This window comes from Nothoprocta perdicaria, unplaced genomic scaffold, assembly GCF_003342845.1.
Source record: "Nothoprocta perdicaria isolate Ctin4 unplaced genomic scaffold, notPer1 scaffold_7, whole genome shotgun sequence".
Taxonomy (NCBI): domain Eukaryota; kingdom Metazoa; phylum Chordata; class Aves; order Tinamiformes; family Tinamidae; genus Nothoprocta; species Nothoprocta perdicaria.
Genome location: NW_020455976.1, coordinates 8,450,751 through 8,476,372, shown reverse-complemented (window position 1 = coordinate 8,476,372; position 25,622 = coordinate 8,450,751). Strand labels below are relative to the sequence as shown.

Below are 25,622 nucleotides of genomic sequence, written 5' to 3'. Positions count from 1 at the left end.
GTGTTGGTTTCTAGAAGAGATATTAAGCAAGAGCGAGAAACGTGAAGGGAGACTCGAGTGCTGCTCCGAGCAGTGCTTCACTTAGCAGTTTTCCATCCAGCCTCACCCACCCTTCCCCCGAGAAAAAGAATGGGAGTCTTTGTAAAACCTGCTTTTAAGCATTGAATTCAATTTTTTTTTTCTTGTCTCATATCTCTTTAGTCCACATGCTTTTTGTATTCCTCTGTTGTTGTGGAGCTGTTAACCATTCTCTATTTTCTTGAAATTCTTTTTCTGAATTCTACTAAGACAAAGTAATAGCCCAGGCTCTCTTCAGCCTCACTGAAACTGAGTTCAGAAAACCTGTCCCTCAAAAGCAGCTGTGAATGTACATTTAGATATAGAGTATTCTACACCCCCTAATCTTGACTGAATCTTGTTCTTCTGTATGCAACAACTTCAGTGTTACAAATTTTGGTCTCCTGCAGAGCTGTGTAATTCTGTGTCAGCCCTTGATTTCTCAGTCAAGCCTCTAAGCTGCTTTTATTTATTTATTTTTGTCATACTAGAACTGCCAGTAGTTTATATTTTTACTTGCTACATAGGACCTTAGAGTAGAGGTGTCCAGGAACTATTTTATCTGGCTTTCTGTTTTTTGTAATTGTAAAGGTACAATTTCAATTATAGGCTTTATTTTTAGATGATGGTAGCAGAAGTGAACTCTTCCCCTTTTTTGGCCAACATATCTGTGCAATCTGCAGTTGATTGTTCCCTTGCTTCAGTTCTTTTAGTTTAAGTTACTAAACGTGGTTTTGTCTTTTATTTGCAGTAATGAATGTTATAACAATTGAAGACTATAAGAGCACATATTGGCCAAAGCTGGACAGTGCCATAGATCAACTTTTAACTCAGAGTCCTGGTGACTACATCCCTATATCCTATGAACAAATATACAGGTAAGGAAATCTTTAAATGCTAAGGAAATCTTTAAATGCTATATGGCTGTTGCTAAGTTAAATATTTGTTCTTTTTTGTAGAGTATGCATATACAGTATTTTGTATGTATGGGTGAGAAAGATACAGTGTGTTTAAACAGCATGTAAAAATACTAAGTGTCTTAGCTTCTCACATTAACAGCAGTAAGCACTAAAGACGAATGCCTAAAGGTCGAAAATATTAACACTGAAGTAAGCTCTAACAGTTGTTTAGTGTAGATTAGAATTGGATTAAGTTCCCAACATCATTGACCATAGACATGGAAGAGCTTGGCATGTTATTGATAAAGTGTTTGAAAGGGCTTCTTTGTCTTTTTTAATAGCAGTTAATATGATGCATTAGAAGTGCAGAAATAAATCAAAGTTACTGAGATCCCTCAAGTCTAAAACCTGTCATTTGGGTGTTTGATTTAAGACTAGATTTAGATCAGTTTTCCCTTTGACCAAGCAACCTGTTGGTTAAAGACTGTCTGAAGTTTTGGTTGAGACCGTAGTACTTACTTTGATCTGGACAGCATTTGGCTTGCACCTGCCCTGGAGCTTCTGTTTGGTGCTCAGCTCCCACGGCAATCTCGATCACTCAGTGAATTGCCCAACAGACTGAGCCAGCGCACAGCAGTTGTCTTGGTAGGGGATTTGCTTCAAAACTGCACTACTGCTCTAAACCAAATTGCTAAATTTGGTGCAGTTTTTAGAGACCTAAGAGGTTCTTAGCTGGCTACACAGAAGGGATTGTTGTCGTTGATATTCAGTGTAAGTTGACAGGTATCCAGTGTGTAGGTTAATAGGGAAACTGGGAAGAAGCTGTTGTTTTTACTGTTTATATTGCAAGTAAAACCACTTGGCCTTTGCTAGCAGTACAAGTAGCAGTGCTGTCTTCCCTGCCATCGTGTTGCACTCCAAAAAATAACATGGGTATCTTGGTCACTTGTTTTGAGAATGAACCTCTCGGCCCTTCTGTCTCCTGCGCACATGCTCTTAGCTGCTGTGGTCTCAGCCTGAAGCTTTAAAGTAAGGATAGATACAAGAGTAGCAGGTCTTCCCTTTTAACTCCATCCGAAAACTTCAGTAAGCTTCCCCATTCCTATTCCCACTTTTTTGGAACTGTTTAGGACTTAGCAGCATCCATATGAGTAATACGTGAATAATTGAGATGCTCAATTTGAGTTTAGGGAGATGTTGAAACTTCAGTTTAAATAATCCAAATAATCTCTGTAATTCAAAATCTCCTGTGTGCCTATAGCAATCAATAATAGTTAAACTGACATCTATTGATTGTGATCTCGGCTCTAACAGTAGACGTGTAAGGTCAGTGCTACAATAATTGGAGTAGTTCTATACCTAGTTATGGTTTCCAGATAAATTGATTTTTATCATCATTATACTTTTCAAAAGCTTTTATATACTGAAAGTATAATCTTTATTTCTGGATTTTAAATTTCTCCTAGATGATATATATGTACATTAGSACAATACTCAGGGTTGTCCTGCTGTTTGGTGTTACTGATAAAGCTATAAAGCTAGCATGTCAGTTTTTGAAGTTTTTCTAAATATTAATTTTATGAGCATAATTTCTCTGATAACAACCAGAGTTTTATTCTTTATAGTAATAATTATTATTGTTACTTTAATTAAAGAAAGTGTATCTTTGCCTAATCTAAACAAAATAGATTAGAGACAGAAGAAAACTGCCTTTGTTGTTGTATTCTAGTGATGACATTTGTTTGGAGACAACAGGAAGTCTGTAGCACACCTAGGGTTTGGATTTTCTCTGTCTCTCCAGGCTAGTTCTTCATTTTGAACTGGGTGCTTTTATTTATTTATTTTTTTAATGTCAATGGTTCAAACARCTATTTATTATAGAGAGGCAGAGTTGAAAAATCGTGATGGTTTTGATCACCTTTGTACTGACCAAAGGAATCAAGGTTTCTATAGCGCAAATTGGAAATACCCTTTTAGACAGCAGAACAGTATTTTGTCTGATCAGTCTTATCTGTAGGTGTCTAGTCCACAGACGTGTACAGAGTTTGTGTATAGGGATATCTACATGGATCAGTTACCACACTGTGGTAACTTAACGTTTAGCTTTTGTTTTCATGCTTGAGCCCAAACCTTACCTCTGTATAGTCACCTCTTACTAAAAGACTTAAATATATTGTCAAAAACTTGTGAAGGAAAATGAGGAGATGAGGAAAATAGGAATTGTTAAGCTGTGTTTGTGGTTGYTTTAACAACTATTCTCAGGTGTAGTGCAATTATATTGATATTATTCAAGATAACCTGAATCTCAGACCTACATTCCTCTCACAAGTTCTAGTTTCCTTTTTGGGCTTCATTTTCTTAAGGCTCTAGATTATGCTAAAGGACTAACAAGCTGGTGACTTCTGGCTGGTAGGAGGGCAAGGATGATTCAGAAGATCAGCCCACAATCAGGAAGTGAAAACAGGATGTGAAAATTGGGAAATAACCCCTAAGTAGAAGTGCTCAAGTGAAATGTAAACATGCTGTGCATGTACATACAGAGGCTGGTGTTTGGCTGCAGAATGTCTTGTAGGAGTATGCACAGTAATATTGTGTGTATTAAGCAGACATATACTTCAAAATTGGGTTTRATTAGATAGTTACGAATGAAAGAGCTTGTGGAAGTAACTATATACTGGTTATTAAGTAAACAAAACTGTACAGCTGTTTGCTGTTGTCTCCTAGTGACTGGTTTGTAAGAAATCACAAAAATCAGTTTGGCTGTTTTTTTTTTTCCCCTGTGTTTTGCTCTGATCCAAATTAGATTGCTATTTTTGCTGTTACTGCATCGTACAAAAATGTCTTTAATGTTCAGTGATTGCAAAATAGGTTCTGCTATTGGTAGACTCCATGCTAAAGAAAATAGACTTACGTTACCAAGAGATTTGTAGTATCTAACTGCAGATAATTACTTTCCAAATATAATAGGATGAGAGGTGTTTTTTTTAAGGTACAGCATAGTTTGTCAGATGAAGACTTTACAAARGGTTGAACAGAGTATTTTAATTGCTATATGGAGAATGCTAGTGTATAAAGGAGTACTGAATTTTTTGGTGATAGTTTGCTGTGGAACTCCAGGAAAACTCTGAGGGTGACAGTTGCTGATTGAGCAAGCTGTCTTGGCCCCTGAACGTGTGGTGTTAATGCCTAATGGTTCATTGCATTGCAGAATTACAGTAGCCCTTAATTTACTTCTCATTTAATCCCATCTTTGCAAGTTGTTTTCTTTTTGTAAAACTTCCTCATGGGAGAGTTGTAATGTTTGCAGTTCGAGTCACTGTACCAGAGAGGCATTAGGGATGGTGCTGTACCRTGGCTTTAGCCTTGAAAGTCTACTGGCAGCAGACAGAATTCAAGCCTGGAATAGGAGCCTTACTAGAAACAGAGCTTTTATTGGTATGTGCTGAAGGAGCAGGCACTGGTCTAAATCCCTTGCTAAGTAGTGCTTATGGGATAGAGAGAGAAGAGCAGAAATAGAGGCCTGGCGGATGAGAGTCAGCTTTTCCAGATATTGAGTGAATTTTGCTTTGGATTTTTGTAGCTGGTTTTCCAAGTATAGACCTATAGAATAAAAGCATAAAGTAAACCTAAAAGCTGCTTAGTATAAGTAACATGAGTGTCAGTTCTGAAGATTGACTAACTTAATGTAACCTTGCTCAAAGTAATATACATGTTTATTTTATACTTGTTTTGAATGTATTCTTAAGGTATTTAATAATTCTGACAATGCAGACAAGCTGTTATAGCATRCTCTATGGGAATATTAAACTATTTTTGAAGAGCAAAGCATTGAAGGTCAGAGTTAATCCAACCAACCATGGAAGGCAGAATTAAAATTTGATGCACTTTCTCACATCTTCTTTCATTGTGAAAATGTAGAGGTATTTAAATTGCATGCTTGTATTTATTTTTATAGATTTTTTTTTGTGATTTCCTTTAAAACATCAGCGTTTTGATAGGCTGTGTTGCCCATCCTTTAGTAGGGATTTTTCCCTAGAATTATACACATTCTTAAACCTTCTTATTATAGTGGAGGTTTTATTCATGTAGATTTTTAATCATTCCATTAAACCTATTATCCTCTAAATTGTGACATGAACAAACTTTTTAAAGTCTGTTTCTTTCCATTGCAAACTGTTGTAAGTTCATTGTTTGTTCCTATATTTGTTTCTGCAGTTGTGTGTATAAGTGTGTATGCCAGCAGCATTCGGAACAGATGTATAGTGACCTAATAAAAAAGATAACTAACCACTTAGAGAGAGTCTCAAAGGAGCTGCAGGTAAGAAGCTGCACAATCTAATTCTGTCTTTCCTGGGATCTGTGGTTATGTCAGAGTAGTGTGAAGACAGACGATGGAGGGGATTGCCTTTAAGATTAATTTATACTAGTTTACTGAGCTKTATGCGACTTGATTCCCCACTAACTGGCTGTGAGACAGAGCACCAACTTTTAAGTGAAATTATATGGCATCTGGTTAGCCTTAGAAAAATGCAGCACAGTGGCTAACATCGTATGTAGTAAAGAATCAAAGTCTGGATGCTAGATAATCTAGAGTGCATCTAGATAATCTAGTCTAGGCTGTAAATATTTCAGTCAAACAGGATATGAGCACATGATACCAATGTCTGACATTAGGTTAATCTATATAAACTGTTTATTGTCCTTGTCAGAAGGACCATCAGAAGCAAGGCAAAAGGGAGGATCTAGAGAAGTACTTAATTTAAGTATGAGTTATGAACTATACACAATGAATTCCTATGTATGAAATTGAATGCTAGAGATTATTCTGCATTTTTTGTACCTATCTCTAGATGTCAGTGGTTTACAGCAGTCCAAATACAACCTGTGTATGCCTGTCCTTCTGTGCATATCTTTTTTGCATCCGTATTTGTTTTTGTGTGTATTCCTTGTCTAAAACTCCTTTTAAGATCTGCAAATTGTCATTGCTATAGCAGCAGTACTGTTATATTTTCTCGCAGCTTTTTTTTTTTTTTTTAGTTCCAAATGTTAAAGTTCAGGGCTGACTAGCAGTGAGTCAAACAGAGACTCCAAATCTCCAGGAAACCTTAACCTCAGCACCAAAACCCTTCTAATAATTGAGAACTAATTTCATATGCCATATCAGATACAGCTAGCCATGTTTGTCCATATGCATACAGCACTTTTGTAATTCTGGTGTTCTTACTTTTTCTACCCTTTTCCTCTTAGTTTTCTTAAAAGAAAAAAGTCCCTAAATTTTATGGCTGTTGTCTTTGGGACAGTCTGACTGTGGAGTATTTAGCTCGTCTTGAGCCAGATTCTCTCTTTCTTTTCTGCTGTACAGCTCTTTATTCCTGAGGTAATGACAGCCTTGACTGCTCTGTAAAAACTGCTCAACGTGGATGAACGTAATATTTAGAATAAAGTCTTCCCTTGGTCCTGTTGAACTGGTGCAGCCTGTAATTTTTTTGACTCTGATTGTGAGAACTGAGAGTCATTGCAGCTGTGCTGGTTTGGCTGGTTTTCCTGATACATCCGTGGCAGTGCTGTGCTTTCCTCTGAATCCGGGAATACCCAGGGCTCTGGTGCAGTCCTCAGCACTGTCTTCCTAAGGTTCAAAACTGGCTGAAGTGGCTGGCTTTAAAATTTCCTCTAGTCCATAAAGGTATTAAAATGCATCTGCTTAAAGACCAGGTTCCCTGCTGAACATCAGTTGCTGAAAGAATAATTGAGCCAGCTGTTTAATGCAATCTCTGTCTTGCAAGAGTTTCCTGACGTAGGTTAGGCACACCTTGTGGCAGGTGCAAAGATGACTGTAACATAACACGATATAATCTTTGATATAAATGTATGATGTGTTCTTTATCTAAAGCAAATACGACTTTATGTTTTTAGATTCTAAATCCCTCTTTTGAGCACCTTGAATTCACACTTCATGCCTGGGTGAAGTGTGACTTCATCCACACACTGGGATGCCTGGGAAAATTGTCTTGTAAATAAACTATATGCTTTAGCTTTGGATTGTGAAATTGGCTATTAAGGAATTACTTTTTTTAGAATACATATTATCCTTTTTAGTTCTTAAAATGCATGGGTGATATTGACTCACCTTCTTTCTTTTTATGGGGCAATAGACCTTTCCCCAGTTACTCGGTATATGTTGGTCTCTTCTGCTGTTGAATTCCTGGAAGACTTTTAGTCCATAAAGCSAAACAAAAAAGCATTCACATAAATAATGACTTAAATGAACACTGTGTGGTACCTTGTTTTCTTTGAGAGTCACCCCCACTGCCAGCAAAGTTTGATGTAATTACTGGCCTCTGTTTAACTGACAATGTGCGACTTGATGCAYGCTCATTTTTTCATGTAAGGAGACAAATATAGGCCAACACAGGCAAGGATATTGATTTTTTTCAGTGAGAAGGAGGGTGATTATGAAAACTAAAATGCCCAGGACTAGCAGAGCAGCAGCTCTGCACCRAAGTGCTGCAGTTCTTCGGCAGGTGGATTGCGGAACATCCGCGTATCAGCGACGTGCTGGAATGAGCCCTTTTCCCAGGAAAACCTCGCCTACCACAACAGCAGTAAAACAGTCAGATGCCAAAACGTAAAAGCCTCTCGGGAGCCTCGTGAAGTCTGAGCATTCTCACCTTGGCTTTGTTCTGGCTGCCTTAGAGTTGCTCCGCTGCCTGCATTGCAGAGGCAGTGGGAGAACGTGGGCAGGCTGATGCTGATGGATATGGCTGCGTTAGGGTGTAGGGCAGTGAACGCTCTGTACCAGGAACRTATGTGACATTAATCACTTGTTGTGCCACCATCAGCTCTTTGGGACAGACCCCTCCTGTCACAAGACTTTAAAATGTCAGAATGCACTGACATGTTGAGCTGATGTCTGAGAACAGTAGCCTTTCCAGGCAAGCACAGATATATTTTCATTTTAGTTAGAATACTCTGAGTCACTTGGCACACTGTTTTTATTTAAGGCAAAGGAAGGAAAGAAACCAGTCAATTCTAAATCTTGTCCAGAAAGAAATGTTGAGTTCATTAATTGAATTATTAATCTGATAGCTTTATAGTATTGATCAGATTAGAAACCATCAGAGGCCTGGCTCTGAACCTTGGCTGTCTTTTTGTACTGATTAATCTTTTAGAAACGTTTGTTTAACCTTCAGTATTTCTTATTATAGAAGGCATAAAGTATAAACCATAGAAGAGACTTGTAGTGTTTACCTTACTGTGAGCTTTGCTTATACTATGGATGGTGTGAAAGTGTCACTAARTAGTGTTCTGACTGTGTCATGTTGTGAGTGGGTAACCTGATACAGAGTGACTCTTGATGGGCATTCCTTTGGGTGATTCTACCATAAATTGCTTTGTGGATATATTTTGCTTTCCTTCTCAGGTGCATTGATTACCTTTATATAGTGATATGTATTATAATTGAAGAGTTTTGAACACCATGCCTGTGAGGAAGCCTTTCCTTATTATATTGCAGGGGGCACTGTTAACATGCCAGCCAAATGAGAACTGAGAAGCTTCTGCAGGTATTGATATCTCCTCTCTTGTAGCACAGAAATAATRCTGAAATTAACTTTAAAACCAAAATTGTCTCCTCCCTGAAACGCTTCAGAGATGTTAGTTTCCCAACCACTTGCTGAGAAGACAGATCTGCCACTGCTAAATTCTGCCTGATGCAGAAAGCAGCAGAGGTAGAAAACTGAAATCTCGCATTTCCTGACTCTTGTTGCTAAATACATTAAATTATTAGCATTTCTTGAAGTCCATTTGGGTCACTGGGATGTCCTGTTAACAACTGTGGTCCATTTTACATCTTTTAAACAGCAGGGCTGAGTCTTTCTTATCTGGCCTAAGGTCTTTAAAAGAACTGTCCCCGCCCCTCAAATCTCCAGTGCCGTGGCCCTTCACCCATCAGTTTTGCGAGGGCAGTGGTGTTTAGTTGTCATGAAACGAGCCCTGGATCCTGGGGTTACACAGTGACTTGAGTGGGATTGAATGGATGTTGCAGTAATGGAACAGAAATTGTAGCAATGTGTGCATCTTAATATGGGGGCCTCCGAGGAGGTGGCTTTTGACAGGAAATAGGAGTAAGTCACCAAATCATCAGAATTGCCCTTAAAAATTACCGTGCTGTGAAAAAAGCTGTACCTGCAGCTTTTCAGGAAGACTTGTGTTTTACTTTCTCGTACTAAACTGTGCTGCAGACCCTGATATAATCAGAGAGAGATGTAAGCAAATGTGGCACGTGAGAATGAGTTATCTACTAGATGGAAAAATTCGGAAGGTTTCTTATATTTAAACAGTTTTGGCGATTGCTTAAATTGTAGGTCTTTCTGTTTTATGAACATTATTTGAAAGGGAAATGAAGCCCAGACGTTTGAAGGACTCYGCTCTGCAGGGTTGAGACTGTTGTGATGCAATACAGTTCGAACAGTTTTGAGGGCCCCCGAGCACTGCAACACAGTCAGCTAGTGTTTGGGTGGCCTTGATGTCTGTTTCTAAAGTTTTAGCGGTGCTTTCATTTAGTGCCATTGACTTGGKCATCGCAGATCTGTTCTCCTAGAGCCCATAAGCAAATGACACTTTGCTGAGCAACAAAGAAAGATGATTTGAAAGATTCAGGCTGTTCCTTGCATGAACAAYGGGTTAATTTGTGTAGGCAGGTGTTCTGGTGTTCCTTCATATGTGGAATCAAAGCCCGGTGTTCAAACAACACTTTTGAGCTCTCAAACTGGAAAAAAGAGCCTCACTTTTTCCACATGTTTGTTGCATGCAAGATAACTATAATGACTTGCTACAAGATTTCAAACAAGAGAAAGGTGGTTTCGTTTGCTTCTGTTTGAGGGCGTCTGTCTTGCATGTCATCCTCTCGTGGGTGTTTTTGTTGGCATTTCTCTCRTCTGTCAGTGCTGTGAGATGTCCAGGGTGGTATATGAGGAGGTTAAATGGTGTCTCGAATACCAGCTTTTAGCAGCAGCCATAGGAAGTCATGCTAGCAGAGAAGTCTTGACCTCTTCAGCTTGTTTTTTTGAGAAATGCAATCCATTGCAGCTTGAGAAATCTGAGCAAACCTCCCAGCACTGTAGAGCTGCTGCTAGAAAACAGTGTTTAGCTCTGAGTGACAGGTGAGAGCAATTGTAGGGGTGGACTTGCTCTATCTGCCCTAATAGAGCACCTTGAGCAAGATAAAGCTGTCAGTGAGCACGGAGTGTGAAAGATCCYGCTCCTTCCAGGAAAACCTTTGACTACCACTGTAGCCTTTGTGCTCTGTTTGAACAGCTGCCTTAATGCAGACCCTTAGGAAAGAGAGAAGTGGCTTTTATACGTGTGGTTTTTAAGAAGCAAATGTCAGACTTTTTTCCCCTTAGTTGAAACAGCTGAATGTGGTGTGTTTTCTCTATTACGACCAAGGGAGGTTTTTTTTTCCCCCATCCTAAGCAGTTTCCTAACTTTTATGATGCTTATAGCTGAAATTGTAGAGATTTGAGATGTAAGCTGTGCTTTAATGATGGCCATTAAATAGGAAAAATCTAAGCAATAGCYGTGCAGTCAGGACAGCATTTGTTTAGCAGATTTGGTGTTAACCACTGCTTTATTGTTTATAAAACTCAAGTAGCATATGGAAAATTAGTTCAAATGCAGTCATTCTTTTATGATGAATACAAATGTGTGGAGAAAGTTGCTATGCTGAAAAAAGTAACTGGTTTCAGTCCAGCAGTTTCGAGCAGCCATAGAACAGCACATTGAACAGCAAAGACGGAGAGCATCGGGGTGGCTATGTTTTCTCCACATGGATTATTATTATTCTTAGATAATAAACTGAAAATACTGTTCTTGAATTCTCTTGGGTTTGTGTTTTTGTTAGTTTACAGATCAAGCAGGAAAAGAGAAGAGCTTGAGTGGTCAAGTTTTTCTTTGGAACAAATGGAAATGCTTATTGAGCACTTTCTTGTTAGTGCCTTGACTGTCAAGCTGTGAGGTTGCTGTGGAACAKTATTAGGAGAATAAAACTTGGAACTGTCCCGTAGTTCATATGAATTAAGCAGTTAACACTGTGATTTCGTGTTCTGGAGGCTAAAACCAGGCCTAATATTCATCCTACGCTAGTGAGTGCCTTCCGAGAAGATGGTAGATCTCTTGCACTTCTTGGTTTTGGTCTAAAACTATTATTTTCTGCTTGGTTTTAAGGTGATTGTAGTCAACAATTTCTAGGTATTCCCTGAAAAGGGTAAATTTACCATCATTAGTAAACAAAGGACTCTTGATATTGTTTTTGGTGYGGTGCATGGTTCTTGTTTCCTCCTAAAACTGTTTTCTTAAGCTTGATGTGACCTGCACTTKGTGATGGGAAGGAAGGATGTGTTTTCATCTTCAGTAGAGAAGAAGAAATAAAATCTTAATGTCTCCTGTAAACAGTAGTGCCAAACTAGACTTGCTCCTTTGGATGGGATTTGTGAAGGTGGCTAAATCATCTTCAGACTATTTTGCAGATAACTCTCGTCCCTTGTAAAGGAAGGTCCAAGCTCTAAGTGCAAGATCAGCACCTGGTGTCACACTATTGTCACCCTCTGATGGTCTTTGAAGCAGAATTTTCTTTTTTTAAAATTCTAAGAAGCTGTATCCAAAGTCTTGACAAGTCAGAAGTTGTYAAATCGGCTTTAAGCAATATCTCTATGTATAAGCTTTAGCAACAGAATATAGAATAACCCTCTATTCCCTTGCCAGATTTTTTTTCATTCTGAAATATCTATTTTGTGTCACTAGGTGTTTATTGTGAATGTTAACATTACCCACATGTTTGAGATTATTTAGGAGGGAGGCAAAAGAAGCTAATACAAGGGGAAAAAAAATCTTAAATTCAGAACACTTCATAGAGTAGAAAATCAATATAAATTTGAATTGAAAGAATGAAGAATCTMCTCAAAGACAGAAGCTTTGCACTGTATCTGGAGGCTTTGCTTTGCAGTCCTTCCAGCTCCACCTCTCTGAATATTTCCCTTGTCTGTGTGACACAGCAAACACTCCAGGTCCTTCTTCATGAAGGACACGGTTCCCTAGAGCTGGGAATGTGCAGGACGGCAGCTCGGATGCAAAGCGGCAGCTCCAGGTCACCTGCTGCCTTGGGGTGACCACAAGCACTTGGGCACATCTGCTCATGGCTTCTACACTTGACACAGAGGTTTTTTTAAGTAGAATGTCTGGTATTTAAATGCTTAATTTAAGTGTTTTGATTTGCTTATATTAAATGCTGATTTATTATAGGCAGAGCATCTTTAACAGTGGACTTGCCCTTTGCTAGGCATGGACACACAGTTACAGGCAAAACAAAAACAGCTGCTGTTTGAAAACATTTTTTGCTAGAGGAAGTTTTAGTAGAAACTCAGCAATAATGTGACTGGCTTTGCGTGGACTGAATCTATTAAATACTTAATATTTTTTGGATTTTTGCTATGAAAGCACAAGCCTTTGGTGTTCCAGATCTTCCTCTTGTTCACATTGCAACCTAATAACTTTTATGGTTTCTTGCAGGCCAGCCCTCCAGATCTCTATATTGAAAGATTTAACATAGCTCTTGGACAGTATATGGGAGCATTGCAGAGCATTGTGCCTCTTTTCATATATATGGTAAGTTTTAGAAAATTCTTTTCAAGTATGTCCATACACAAGATTTTAAATGAAAATTAAGAGTAAAATGCAACTATAACTGTTTTTCTTGGTGGATCMTATTAATACCTGACTCACTTATGTAAGAGTTAGTAAACATGTGGAAGGAAGATAGATCAATGTCTTTAAGTAAACTAAAAATTGTTTCTCTCTTGTGTTCTCTCCGTTCTTGGGAGGGGAAAGATTTTTTATTTTGGTTGGATAAAGTTCTTTACAGATAGTTAGGTCATTCTTTATATCTTTTTGAACAGAGATAGCTAATGAGCTTGTTATATGTTGGCTTGGTAGTTTGGGCAGGTTAGAGCCGATCATTTATTACTCTAAATTGMACTGATTTAAACAGGACAGATGCTACTATTCTGTCGTTCAGACAGAAAATGTTCTGTATTGTCTCTTGGAAATGTCTRTGCACGATCAAGTGACAGTCGAGAGCATTGGGGGGATGAGGGCAAATTTGTTTTCTTAGCTCTATCAAACATACTTGCAGAATCTCAGGAAACACTGGTTGTCCTGCGGATTTTGGAAATTAGGAAATTTTCCATATATCCGGAGTTTATTATTTACGTAGTTTTTGTCACTGTGCCAAAGTTTTTATTGCTTTTTCTTTTATGGTAATGATCAAAATAGATTTGGGTATCACGTTCTCAGAATTGGTATTTGCTTTGGCATTATTCATAAAGAATAAAGAAAGTATTTGTTCATAGAACGGCTTTAAAAAAAAGTTTTTGGTTAAATAGCTGTTAAATTTTTGAATTKATTTCATTGGTAAGTTCTAAGAACTTAGCAGTATCTTTTCAAAGTGTGACCTCTGTTTTGGCAGATGTACCCAAACCCAAGTAATTTGGTATGGTGTTTGTGTACAGTGTAATCATGTAGATTTATTACTGTAAAAGGAAAAAATGGCTTTTTATTTGAACTGAATGCCCTGTAATCTGTTTTTATCTAGTTAATACAGAATGGAATATCTAGTTAGTAGAAAATGGAATCACATTGCCACATTTTTGTCCCTGTTTCTTATCTTGAAATGCCAGGGAAGAGTAGGGAGAGGTTTTTTTCTTGCAATCAGACATTTGTTTTGGCTGCATTTGTCCACCTCTAGGTACCTGACTTGTTTATGCAGGCAGATGTTTAGGCAATCTCACACTTACTGCTTTTGTAAGTGAATGTTAAATTGTGAGCTCTTCAGGTATGTATTTTTATGGGAGAGTCACATCTATCAGGCTCTTGGTCAAACTCCTTCCCCACCAATTAAGCTTGCAGAAATTAGGAAGTGCAAAAGAATGTTCATGATAATAGTACAGAAGCCTTTATTTATGTCTAGGCAAGGTGTAACCCCTGAATAGATTTCAATATCCTACCTTGTACGTGAGTGTAATGAAAGTTTTTCCTGAAAGCTTTGCCTGTCTTTAAAGGAGGAGTGACTGAATTTTGCCATTGCTTAATTTTTAAGAGTATAGACGATAATCTAAAAATAATCAAACCGATTAATGAATGATAAGCAAGTCTATAAAATGAATAGTTTAAAAGAAAGGATTCTTTTGAGAACAAAAGAAAGCTTAGTTTATTATTTCAAAGGAGAAGCTTCGTTAAAACATGACTTGGGCTCTGTTCAGGTAATAAATCTGTTTCTGCCAAYGCTTTTTTATTCAAGCTGTTCCCGAACGCTAGTGACTTCTGAGTTAGATTCTCCCTGTAACAAATACAAGGCTAATGGGCTCAGCCTCACCGACTGTTCTGGAAAATAATGTAAAGTCAAGGTGCATTTTCTCCCTAACCTTCCCAAATATTTCATTCTTTAGTTTAAGATAGAAATGGTTTAAGAAATTAAGTATGATSAAAGACTCAATTACAGTGTGTTGCTTAGCACTTGGTAGAAGATGCATTGGCTGGGGGAGGGAAGCTATTTGAATTTCTAAAACCCACCTCTGAATGAAGTGGACAGGAAATCCTGCTATTTATTGCAGGTTTGAAATTGAGGAATAACACCAAGTAATATATTAAGTTTTAAACTCCTCGTGAACACACCAATAGAGTTTTCTCTGAGGGGTGAAGAAAACCRTTATAAGCCAGAAGTATTAATGCCAAGTGGGTCAAGGCAATAAAATTCTCAAAATCTTAACATGGTTCAATTTTGTGCAACTTTGCCTATATAACTTATTYCTGCAATTGTTTTAATTTCTTTTGACTCTTATTTCCTTTGGATTATCAATGAAGCACAAAAGTAGCTAGCTCCACTGCTGATTTATTATTGAAATATATCTGTATCAGTGGCTTAATTGTTTTCAGACACTAGTAAAATGCTTATCTTGTTATAAGCATGATGGTGTTATCTCTCTCTCTCTCTCTCTCTCTCTCTCTCTCTCTCTCTCTCTCTCTCTCACACATGTATATGGACATTAGCACACCTCATGAATTCTAAATAATGTTTTTATTGTATAGAACATTCCAGAACAATGAAAATGCAGATATGGAGTAAGCACTTTACATGGTCAAATAACTTCAGTGTTAAAAAATGGAACCATTTTTACTAAAGGGCAAGTAAATTTACTGAATTTACTGAAACCGACTGCAAAAGCTTTTGTCTCTCTTTCCAGAATAAATTTTACATAGAAACCAAGCTTAACAGAGACTTAAAAGATGACCTTATAAAGCTGTTTACGGACCATGTTGCAGAAAAGCACATTTACAACCTAATGCGTAAGTAAACCTATTGAATTTTCCTAAAGTCTGAAAAACTGCACTACATTTTCTCCTGGGCATTGTAAAAATCCACAGCAAATAGGGAGGAAACGGCTGSTGGGCTTGAATGCAAATTTGTTTGAGGCATGAGGGAAGGATTTTGCTTTGTTTTTAACTGTGGTAAAAAATGAAATGTTTTGAAGTTGAGCGTTTGTTACAACATTTGCATTTTCCTTTATTCCCTGTGAAAGAATATRGCACACTTTAGCTTTTATTTTATTGTTTTTTTAAAGCATAATTTGAAGTCACAGTTGTCCAAGTTTGGTGAAGCAATGTGTGTTTTCTCCTAAGACATGTGATTTGAGATATTTGCTTTTGAGATATATTTATTTAAAAATGTATTTATATTTATATTGGAGTTATATTGAGATATTTAGCTTTTAGCATAACTAGTATTTTATTGTTTAGGTAGCAGTGCTCTCTACTTTTCAGTGAAAGGCTGGGGGAAAGCAGCCTTGTGTTTTTGGGTCACTGAACCTGGGCATCTTAACAGAATAAATGGGTGAACACGATGAATATCCTGGATTAGGGAATCTGGTGCTCTGCTGTGATGGAAGATGGTGATTCCTGATGCTGGCTTGTTTATGTCATCTGGAAAAACCTCCTAAAAGCAGCTTYTAGCCTTGTAGCAGATCAGCTCACCAAGGAAATAGCAGGAGAGTTAAGAAATGCCGACGCACGGATCTGATGTTTTACCTCAGGCTAAAGAGAATGTCATGAAACGTGGTAACGTGTCTGTGGTTTTCTTGAAGCTGTTGTGACAATATCATGGAAAATGCAACTAACAGTGCATATCACAAGACCTCCAGAACTGTCTTGCGGTGTAATTCATTTTCTTTAACTATGGCAATGCAATCATAAATTAATGTTGCAATGAAAGGTAAAGTACTGTGCAGTGGGAACCACAAATTCTGGTAGTTCCTGCTTTTCCCTTCCTACTTGGTAGTTGCAGAAATCAAATTAAAAGAAGAAAACACTGAAAACACAAAAAAGCTGTTACCTTCTATGTATACTATGGTGAGGGCTATTAACCTCTGGATTTCATTCCAGTCTTAGTTTTAATAAGGTGACAATAAGTTGTTTAGCATTTGTGTGATACTGTTTTCTGATACTTGAATGTGGGTTTGGTTCAGCAAAGTGTTTGTGTATTCTGAGGAAAAAGAGGAAGGCTGTGAGTGCTTAGGAAATTAAAGCCACTGAATTTTTAGTTTATATAGAGGAGAAAAAAGAAGTTCTTGGATGTTTCTTAGAGATGTTACAGCTGCCACTTCAGCATGAGGAAATTTTCCTTCCTCTCCATATATTAGGGAAAAATCAGATTAATCAGTATGAGATGTAAAATTAGAGGGAAAGAGCAACATCTGTTTTTGCTCTTGAAATTTGTTAATATGGGTTTCATACACAGGGATTTTTGTTTGTAGAATCTTGTCATTCTATCAAAGCCTGGAAGCTGGTATTTCTGTTGAAAACTGCGTTCAGGAAGCTCTGTAATTATATTTCAAGTTCACTTGATTTCAGGAAATGCTCCTGCTCCAGCCAAATGCTCAAAACTGTCAGAAGGGGAAACGGCAGCACAAATTTCTTAGTGCTTCTAAGCTTAAACTCCTGCTGGAGAAACAGTCCCCAGTGCTGTGCTGGGTGAAGGTGGGAGATGTGGAATGACCTGTTTTTGTGGGGTTCTGTGGGACAGTCTGAGGACTTAGTCGCAGGAGGAGACCAGAGGATACCTGGAATGGAGGCCGTGTCACCATGTTTGTCATCCAGTTAGAGTGGATCTGTATGAACCAAGTGAATATAACCTGATTATTTTCCTTACGAAACCTAAAGCTGGCTSTTGCTGATAAGGGCAGTGTATTAAACGGTGTGGGAGAATTTGCTGTGTGCAAAACTTATTTAAGTGAGTGTAACAAGCAGAGATGCAGCATCTTACTGGGAAGAATCTTCTGAATTTCAAAAGATGGAGGTAAAACCTGCTCCTCGGTGGGGAGGTGGGGAGGAAAATGCTGCGTTCCTGCTGGGTCCTGCAGGACAGCACTGCAAAAGGGGGAGTGTTTGGAAAATACAGGTTTTCTGTATTTTCTGTCCTTGTACAATTAATGCCTCTTTAGGATAGACGTGGGTTTCCTGACCTGTAATCTCACTGGGATGGAAACATCCTGCCCGATGATTCTTTTTTCTAGAAGAACATGAGTTTTTATGAAATGTTAAGTGTCCTCAGTGATGAAAATAAGTTAAGAGCTCCTGAAACTCCTAATCCTTGGTATTTGCACTGGGTGAAATTCAGTGGGACCGAGTGTTTTATAAGCAAGGACGCTTTCCTCTCTTTCAAGATCAGCAGCTGGGTAGCCAAAGCAAGTTGGCTTTTAAATCTAAATAAATAAATATGTGTGCTGTTGTTTCTGCTGATGATCAACTAACTTCCAGTTACGAGAGTTTGCAGTTACCTCAATTCTCTTCCCAGAAAGTTATACAGGAAGGTGAGCCCTGGCCTGTAACTCTGCGCTGGGAGGTTCTTGCAGCATTCTGGTGCTGAGGAGCAACAATAGCTTAAATGGCTTAAAACTGATCACAAAAGTGAGCRAATTAGGAGGGAATCCAAGGAAATGAAGTCTTTGCTTAGAGCTGTTGTATTTCCTCTCTGTTGTCGGAAGGGACCAGGATGTACAGAATTCCTTAGTTATGGCACTTCCAACTAAACAGCAGTCACTGYGTATCTCGGTGGTACTTAACTGCTGCCTGTGGGTGCCCGTGTGCACTTAGGAGCAGTTTTAATCCCCTTCCATGTTAAGGTTTTGCATTCAGGAAGTGGTTTCTGTTCTTGTAAAACATCTAGGCCTGTGCTAAGCAACTCAGCTCTGTGAAACTGTCCCTTTCCATAGTGCTCTTGTGCATTGGGGCACATCTGCGTTTCTGCCGTTGTGTAAGGGCTCAAATTCTGTGGAGAGGTAAAAATAGCTGCTCTGCAATGATAAATTCACCCCGAGTTCAGTGGAATGGTGCAAATACTGGAGTCAGTACTTAAGAGTTCAGACACTGTGATTAAGTTTTCTCTCTTGTTTTTTTCTTCTGCAGTCTTGTTGCTTGCAGCAGTTCTGCTTYTGTTTAGTGCCTGTGTTTTTATTCAGCTTTGCCTGGCCCTGTCTGCATAAAAGCTGCAGGGAGAGCTGTCTGGAAGGGGTAGGAGTCTGTGTCACTTCTCTGTTGTGGTGTCCAGTTATTCTAGGGAGACTTTGAGTGGAACAGCTGATTAATGCCTTAGTTGTGAAGCTTTTTGGAGTTGCTTCTGGTGCGAATAAGTTTTATACTTTTTGAAAGTGGTGAATAATTACAATTTTGAGCACTCTGCCCTAAGCCATGCTTACATATAGTTTGCTGCAATATTKTATTAGGAAGTTCTATTTGAGTACCACAAAATCTTGTGAGCTGATGTGCAGAGAATTCTTTTTAATTTTGCCAGGAAAAAAAAAATATTTGCCAAGGCAAATTACTTTGTAAAGATTTTAAGGGATAGGAAAGGAGTCTTAGAATAGCAAACTCTTATTTCTTTGGTTACGAACAAGTGATCTTGGAACAAACTGTTTGCTCCTCTTGTAATTACTGGAGATCTTTATCTTAATTACCCCACTGTAATTATAAAGTAGCTTAAACCTTCATTAAAGGATAATCTGCTGTAGTGCTGGATGCACCTGAAGTGCTGACTCGGGGAATGGTTCATGCAGTGGTCCTGCAGGCCCCTGAGGGGGCTATGGGTGTTGTGTCTTACCTCAATGCAACAACATTTTTGAGCACCTTGCAGCTTTCTGCACTCAGCATTTCAGTGTTGGAACCTGTACCCCTGTCATTCTGCAAGGGGTTATTCCCAAGGCTACATGCAACTTGATTAAATCTTTCACATACTGGTTACTTGTGAAATAAAACTGTCTTTTACAAACTAAGTATTGGGGAGGGAGGTTGGATAATATCATGTCTGTCATTATCAGCGGTTTCACCTGAGGTTTGGTTTTATTCTGCCCTATCTGTGTCAATGCTGCAGGCAGAGTTGTCTGGAGGTAGGTAAGAGTCTGTGTAGCGTCTACTGTCAACTCACTGAATGCTCTGAAAAAGCAAGAGGGCAAACGGTATGAATTGGAGGTCTTCTGTAAATGTAAGGTTGTTAAACAACAGCACAGTTAACTCTGCATGTGACACGACTGTTCCTGCTCTTTCTGAGCTTTCAGATGATGCTCTCTTAAAAACTGATGTTGGGTTGAAAGTTTGGGTGGGAATTTGTTTGGTTTGTTGCAAAACTCATTCACAAACAAATTCATCTTCACTTTTACAGCTCTTGTATGTTTATATGGTTGTCTATAAAACTGAGCTGAGATTTTCAGATCCRGAGAAATGTGGAGTCTTATTTGTTCTTAGGGCAATCTCCTGCAGTGGCGTTAATCATCCTTCAGATAGTGACCCAGCTTTTGGAAAAAGTGTGGTCTGGCTGATAGTTTGTGCTATAGAGTTTAATGAATTAAATACTGTTTTCCTTATGCCCTTGGGAAGCCACAGGAAGCACGTGCCACTGCTTGGTGATGTTATTAATGTAGTATGTCAGTGATATTGTGCTGTCGTGTTTGTAAGAGCGACTGTGAAGCAGAAGTGGGTGATTAGCACCCGCGTTGGGTGGGGTGGAAGGTGTTCCCCAAAACCCAAGTGGTGCTGAGAGACTCCTGYCATAGGGCAGGGAAGGAGGTACCTCCATCCTGAGGGGATTGACCTCTAGGTGGATTCTCTCACTGATCTTGTTCATGAAATTGGTTTCTACAGGGGGTATGGTCAGCAATCTAGAGTAAAAGCAAGTGTATTTCACTGCTTCCTATCACAAAAGCATCTGTTCAGATTATCCGATTCATGGTGGAATTGAGTTTTATGGGTGTAAATTGGTTTCAGAAGTAGCCTATGAGAAATGTTGCGTGTTTGTACTGGTGAGTTATCCATAGCTTCTGAAATATCTGTAAACTACTCCTAGTGGTTATAAACTGAACATTATTGGAGGTTGCARGTCATAGTTTACCAGGAATAAACTCAAGAAGCTACAGTAATCCATTTGTATCTTAGCACTTGTTAAAAACGAAATGCTCAAGTGATTTTTTTTAATCCAGATTTTTGTAGTCTGCACTACTGTTAGACTCGCTCTATTTTTAAATAAGTTGTTTGCATGATAGAAAATATGAACAAATCTATTTACGCATCTTTTGGTGAGATTTGTATTGAAGTAGCAGTAACCTAATTAAAAGCATGTATAGTGTATGGGCTGTATATAACTGAACTGTACATGTGAAACCTTCTCCCCTTTTAATTTTTATAATTTGTAACTTGGCTGTGAGGAAGCTATCTGGAAGAGTAGTGTTTAGGGAAGAGACTGTAAGTGCATCATTACAAAACAAATCACAGGTCCTCATCTGAAGGCTTCAGCTGTGGAAGATGAGGCTATTTGTAAAGTAAATACTTCTATAACAGTTGCATTTAACTGTTTTGATAACTTAGACCAAGAGGTTAGAGCAAAATATTTTCTTAGTCAGTCTCCCTATTTTGTGAGCTGCTTTACTGAGATTCAGGATAATAGCATTTTTTTTTCCTTTTTGTGTAGGTGCCATAGTGGCAGATGTTAATTCCAGAGCTTCTGCAGTTCCTCTTTTAAAAAAACAGAGTCTCCACAGTGCAGGAAGAAGAGATATTAGCCCCTAGCCTGTTAGGTAGAATGGTAACAGTCTTTTCTCCTTTATATAGTGACTTATATAATGCACAAATCCTTTATAGAAACATAAAACCTGAGAAGCAGCAGTTGGTTCAACTTCACTATTTTGTTTTGTTTGTCTATTTTATAATTCATACACATCACAAACATGAAATTAAATTCAAACAGGCTAAAATCTCAGATACAATAACAGTCTGCTACTACCTACAGGCTTTTCCCYCAAGAGAYGGATGCCCAAATTGATGTGTTTACTATAGCTGATACCAAGAATGAAACAGAAATGTTGATTCTTGTTTGGAGAAAGAACAAACAACGTCATATTTGTTTTCATACTTAAATGTACTTCATTCGTAGACTTTAAATCCACCCTGTTTTATGGACAAGATGTTAAATATGATAATACAAGGATCTGTGGGACTGTTCATGATCAGAGTGCAAAAGTGCTTCTAAAAATAAATTGTTTCTTAGTTCTCCAGCTGAATACTTAAAATGCTGTTGCTTGCTTGTTTGTTTCCCTCCTTGCAGCTTCAGATACCAAGCTTAAAATGGAAGAAAATAACTTATTTCACATTTGCGTTGTGCCTAATTTGAATAGGATACTTTACGCAACCTTATCTGTTATAACCCCTAAGTTGGCAATGAGATATGAAGCTGCTTCCTTTGTGAGAGCATCAGATAACAGCATCAGATAACAGAAATAGAACTAGTGCATTTCTCTGGCACAAAATTGCATTTGTAAGAGCTTGCATTTTTGATTAAGACAGTGGTTAATTATATGTCTCAATTTTATTTCAGCTTTACTCTTGGAAGCTCAGTCAACACCGTTTCAAATAACTCCTTCAACCATGGCAAATATTGTGAAAGGCCTGTATACACTAAGACCAGGTAAACAAGATTGTTCTTTTTAGGATTAGCTCATACTGTGCTTCTTGGATCTTTTCCTAAATATGTAGTCACTGCCTGTATAATACATATATAAAAGAAAAATTAAGATCCTGTGCTTAGCTGTACAGTGTGTAAAGGCCCTGGCTCTGCTTACTGCCCGTCTGTGACCTGCACAAGGTAGAATAACCACGTGGGTATCAAAATCATTCAAACCAACTAAGCTCTGCCCTGAAGACACTAGGGAAACATTTTCTTAATACTGCTGCCATCTCTTAGTTACYATGATGTGAGAGGAAGATTGTGTCCCAGCTGTGATCTGTTTTTCCTTTGGAATCCCAAATATAACAAATAGAAATGAAGGTGAGAAAAGTTGCCCCTAGAGCAAAAAAGCTCTTTTTTTGTATCTTTTTTTTGTAGTGCATTGTTCCTTATTTGCAAGCTAGGAATGTTACAAAACRCATAGATAAATCACTTCTAGTAGGTAAGCTGCATTTGCATACAACATTAAAAGTAACACCCCTTTCATCACCTTAAAAATATTCAATAGCAAGGGAGGGGAGCGTGTGCATGTAATTGTGAAAGGGACGTTTCTTTGGAAAGCAGTTCAGTGCAGTGTTGTGGTACTGCAGAACCCCACTGTAGTGGCTGGGCCTGTGACATCCGTATTGCCTGGTTCAGGTGATACCCCTCGTGCTGTTTACTTAAGAGGTAGACATTAGTTTGGATTCCTATCACCCATCTGATCACCCATATTGAGAGGCTGTCCTATAAGATCTTTAACCTTAAAGCTTCTTCCTAATCTTGTGAAATCTGCTTTCCATGGCCTAGTAGAAAGACCTGTGATACTGATTTCTATTCAGCTTTRGCTCCCACTTGCACAGGTACAGGTTTGCTTTTAATTACCTGTTCYTCAGACTTTCCAGCCTCCCAAGGTGCTGAATTTATTAATTTCTATGGCCTTTTTTTTTAAGTAAAGTGCTAAACAACACACGAACCAATTTGGTGCAATTCAAAGTGACTGGATTTCATGTTTTTAACACAACACACATTGTAAGTCATGCCATAGAAAAATGGAAGGCCTCTAAAATACTTTTTCTGCCTTTCTGAGTTTGAAGGTTTAACTTTGGAAAGTCTTTATATCTTTGAGAATAAGTAATTTAGGTTAAAAAAAGCTTATATAACTTTATGTAGGTTCAAGTTTTGAGCATTATGTGCAAATTCCCAAGCACTGCCTAGTAAGATTCACAATAAAATCAGGAGTTAGTGTAGCTTGTGATGAACATATCAATGTTTTAACTGCTTCAGTGAGGTATTTGGCATCAGGTTGGGGCTTTGTATTTTGCTAAACAAGATTTATCTTTGTAGTGGTTTTTAAATGGTGTGTGCAAAATAAGTGCTCAGGTAAGAGCAAGTTCGAGTTATGTTCAGGTGGTAACTGGGCTTTATATGGTTGATCTGAGAGCTAACCTGTGAAGAACAGCTATCTTTTTGGAGTAAAGTAGAATGTCTTCGGTTAGAGTTAAGGAAAGACTATTAGAATGGATTGTAACAGTTTGGTGTTACAATATGCACTGTCTCTCACAGAGCTGCTGCATTTTTTCTTTTTTTTTTTAATTTTAATTAAAATTTAATCTCTCAGCAAAACCATTGATTGTTGCTTGAACGGGGGRAAAAGAAAATAACTTTCAAAGTAATTCAATCAAAAGGAACACAGGAAATATTTATTATAAAAGGGTATTCTTTGGTGCTGGCCCTTGAGGATCAATTTCAAAACAATTGGAGTGGGAGTTTGTCTAAGGCAGCAGCTCTGAAACTTTCCCTCCCTCGTGTTTTTCTCCTGGGATGCTGCATTTCTTGTCCCTGGGCTTTCTCTCCTCCTGCAGCCTGTGTTGCCTTCCCACGGCATTCCTAGTCCTCCTGGGATGCCCCGCGCTAGTCTCTCCAGCGGCACCTACTTCTTCCTTCAAGGGCCCTCGGGAAGCCCTTCAGTCTAGGACGCTATAGAGCAATCTATAGTCTGTAGTGGGAAGATACTGAGTGACTTGGTGTTATTGCACTGGGAACACAGGCCTTGGCTTAAGCGTTTCAAGACAGATGCTCTATGTAGAACAGTGAGGGGGAAGAGTAACAGGAGTAGCTGATGAAGAACAAGAAGGGCGAATGTGAAGGGAGAATTTTGATGCTGTCTTAAAAATATTTTCTCTATTTGCAGAACTTCAGGGAGTTTCCCTTCAATAGGCATATTGCCTTAATGTGCAAATTGTCTCTTTATGAACTGACCTGTCATCTTTCTTTCCCATTAGGAATAAAGCTATTAAAGAATTTCTCTATTAGAGCATTTAATGCAATATAGAACTTTGTTGATAAAGAACTTGTAAAATACTAACTTAAATTCTCATTGACTAATGAGTAAATAATCCAAATTGTCTGACCTTTTTAATGCTGGAGAGTGGACTCCAGTTAGGAACATGTCTCAGAGGAACCTTTTTGAGGAATCCTGTATCTTTTCTTATGACCGTGTGATACCAGCTTTGTTAATATGCCTCCTGGTCAAAGAGGGCATTATTGAAGCTTGCTTTATCTCAATCAGTAATCATCTCCTCTTACTAGATATAAACTTGCTATTTGCCTTAGTGAACATACTTAAAAGTGTTCCTTTCTTCCATGTGAAGAGAAGATTTAAAATAACTGTTGTCTCCTAAAAATTTGCATTTAAAACTCTCTGAGCATTCTTCTCAGAACTTCTTTAGCAATTGCTATAAACCAAGTTCTGTGCTTTTGCTTGGTCTTTTCTGGGTCTTCTACTGTCAGCCTGGAAGGCAGCTGTCTTGTTGCATTCAATGCAGTGGAATTAGATCTGCTGGGATTCTGTAGTTGAATGCCTGGAGTTTAAAATTATCTGAATATTAAGGTATTCATTGCTTGGAGCTTTGGTAAATCTTCAGCAGAGAGAACTGCCTCACTTCATTTGAAGTGGGAGAAGGAGAACAAGGATTGTGTGGTGATATAGCCATAGTTTCTAGAAGCAGGGCTTGGGAGGGGATGTGGAAGCAGAGCCAAGAGAATCCACATGAGCAAACCGTTTCAGACGAGCACGTTTTCAGGGTAGGTTTGCTGTGCGGTGGTGCCTGTCCTTGGGATTGCTGAGCTCTGCAAGGGCATAATTGAGGTTCTCTGCATGGGTTTGCTGTCATCAAGGTGAAATCCATTGCTTGTTGTGCCTCATGACGAGCACAAGAAAAAAAAATCTTAATCCAGATGTAAACATCGGATTTTAACAGTCTCAATGTTTGTTCTACGTTTAAGACTTGGGTTCTGAGGTCTGGAGAGATGTTGAGATTGGTGCCCAGAGTCTTTGTATTTTAACCTTATTTATGTTTAAAAGGTAGGGATAATTACTGTTATGAACTAATGGCATTTATTATTTTGTTTTGCTGTGGCAAATAGCTACAAAAGTGAAAGACTTCAAAGAACAACAGCTGTATAGCTTTAGTGCCAGTGATGATGCCTACTTTTGGTGGGAAAGCTGACAAAATAGACATGTGCTTCCTTCCCCCCGCCTCCCCTCCCCCGTATGTGTTATTCAGTATCCTAAAACTTATTTAAAATAG

The 25,622-nt window shown here is 38.4% G+C and overlaps 1 protein-coding gene across 1 annotated transcript in view; it reads left to right on the top strand.

The window, feature by feature from the left end:
• The window catches only part of CACUL1 (CDK2 associated cullin domain 1), a 32,312-nt gene that overhangs the window by 2,516 nt on the left and 4,174 nt on the right, over positions 1 to 25,622 (top strand). The window contains exons 2-6 of the mRNA XM_026050502.1: positions 809 to 935; positions 5,172 to 5,274; positions 12,522 to 12,617; positions 15,251 to 15,353; positions 21,922 to 22,011. Of these exons, the coding sequence (XP_025906287.1) occupies positions 809 to 935; positions 5,172 to 5,274; positions 12,522 to 12,617; positions 15,251 to 15,353; positions 21,922 to 22,011 (519 nt within the window). The remainder of the gene's footprint in view (positions 1 to 808; positions 936 to 5,171; positions 5,275 to 12,521; positions 12,618 to 15,250; positions 15,354 to 21,921; positions 22,012 to 25,622) is intronic.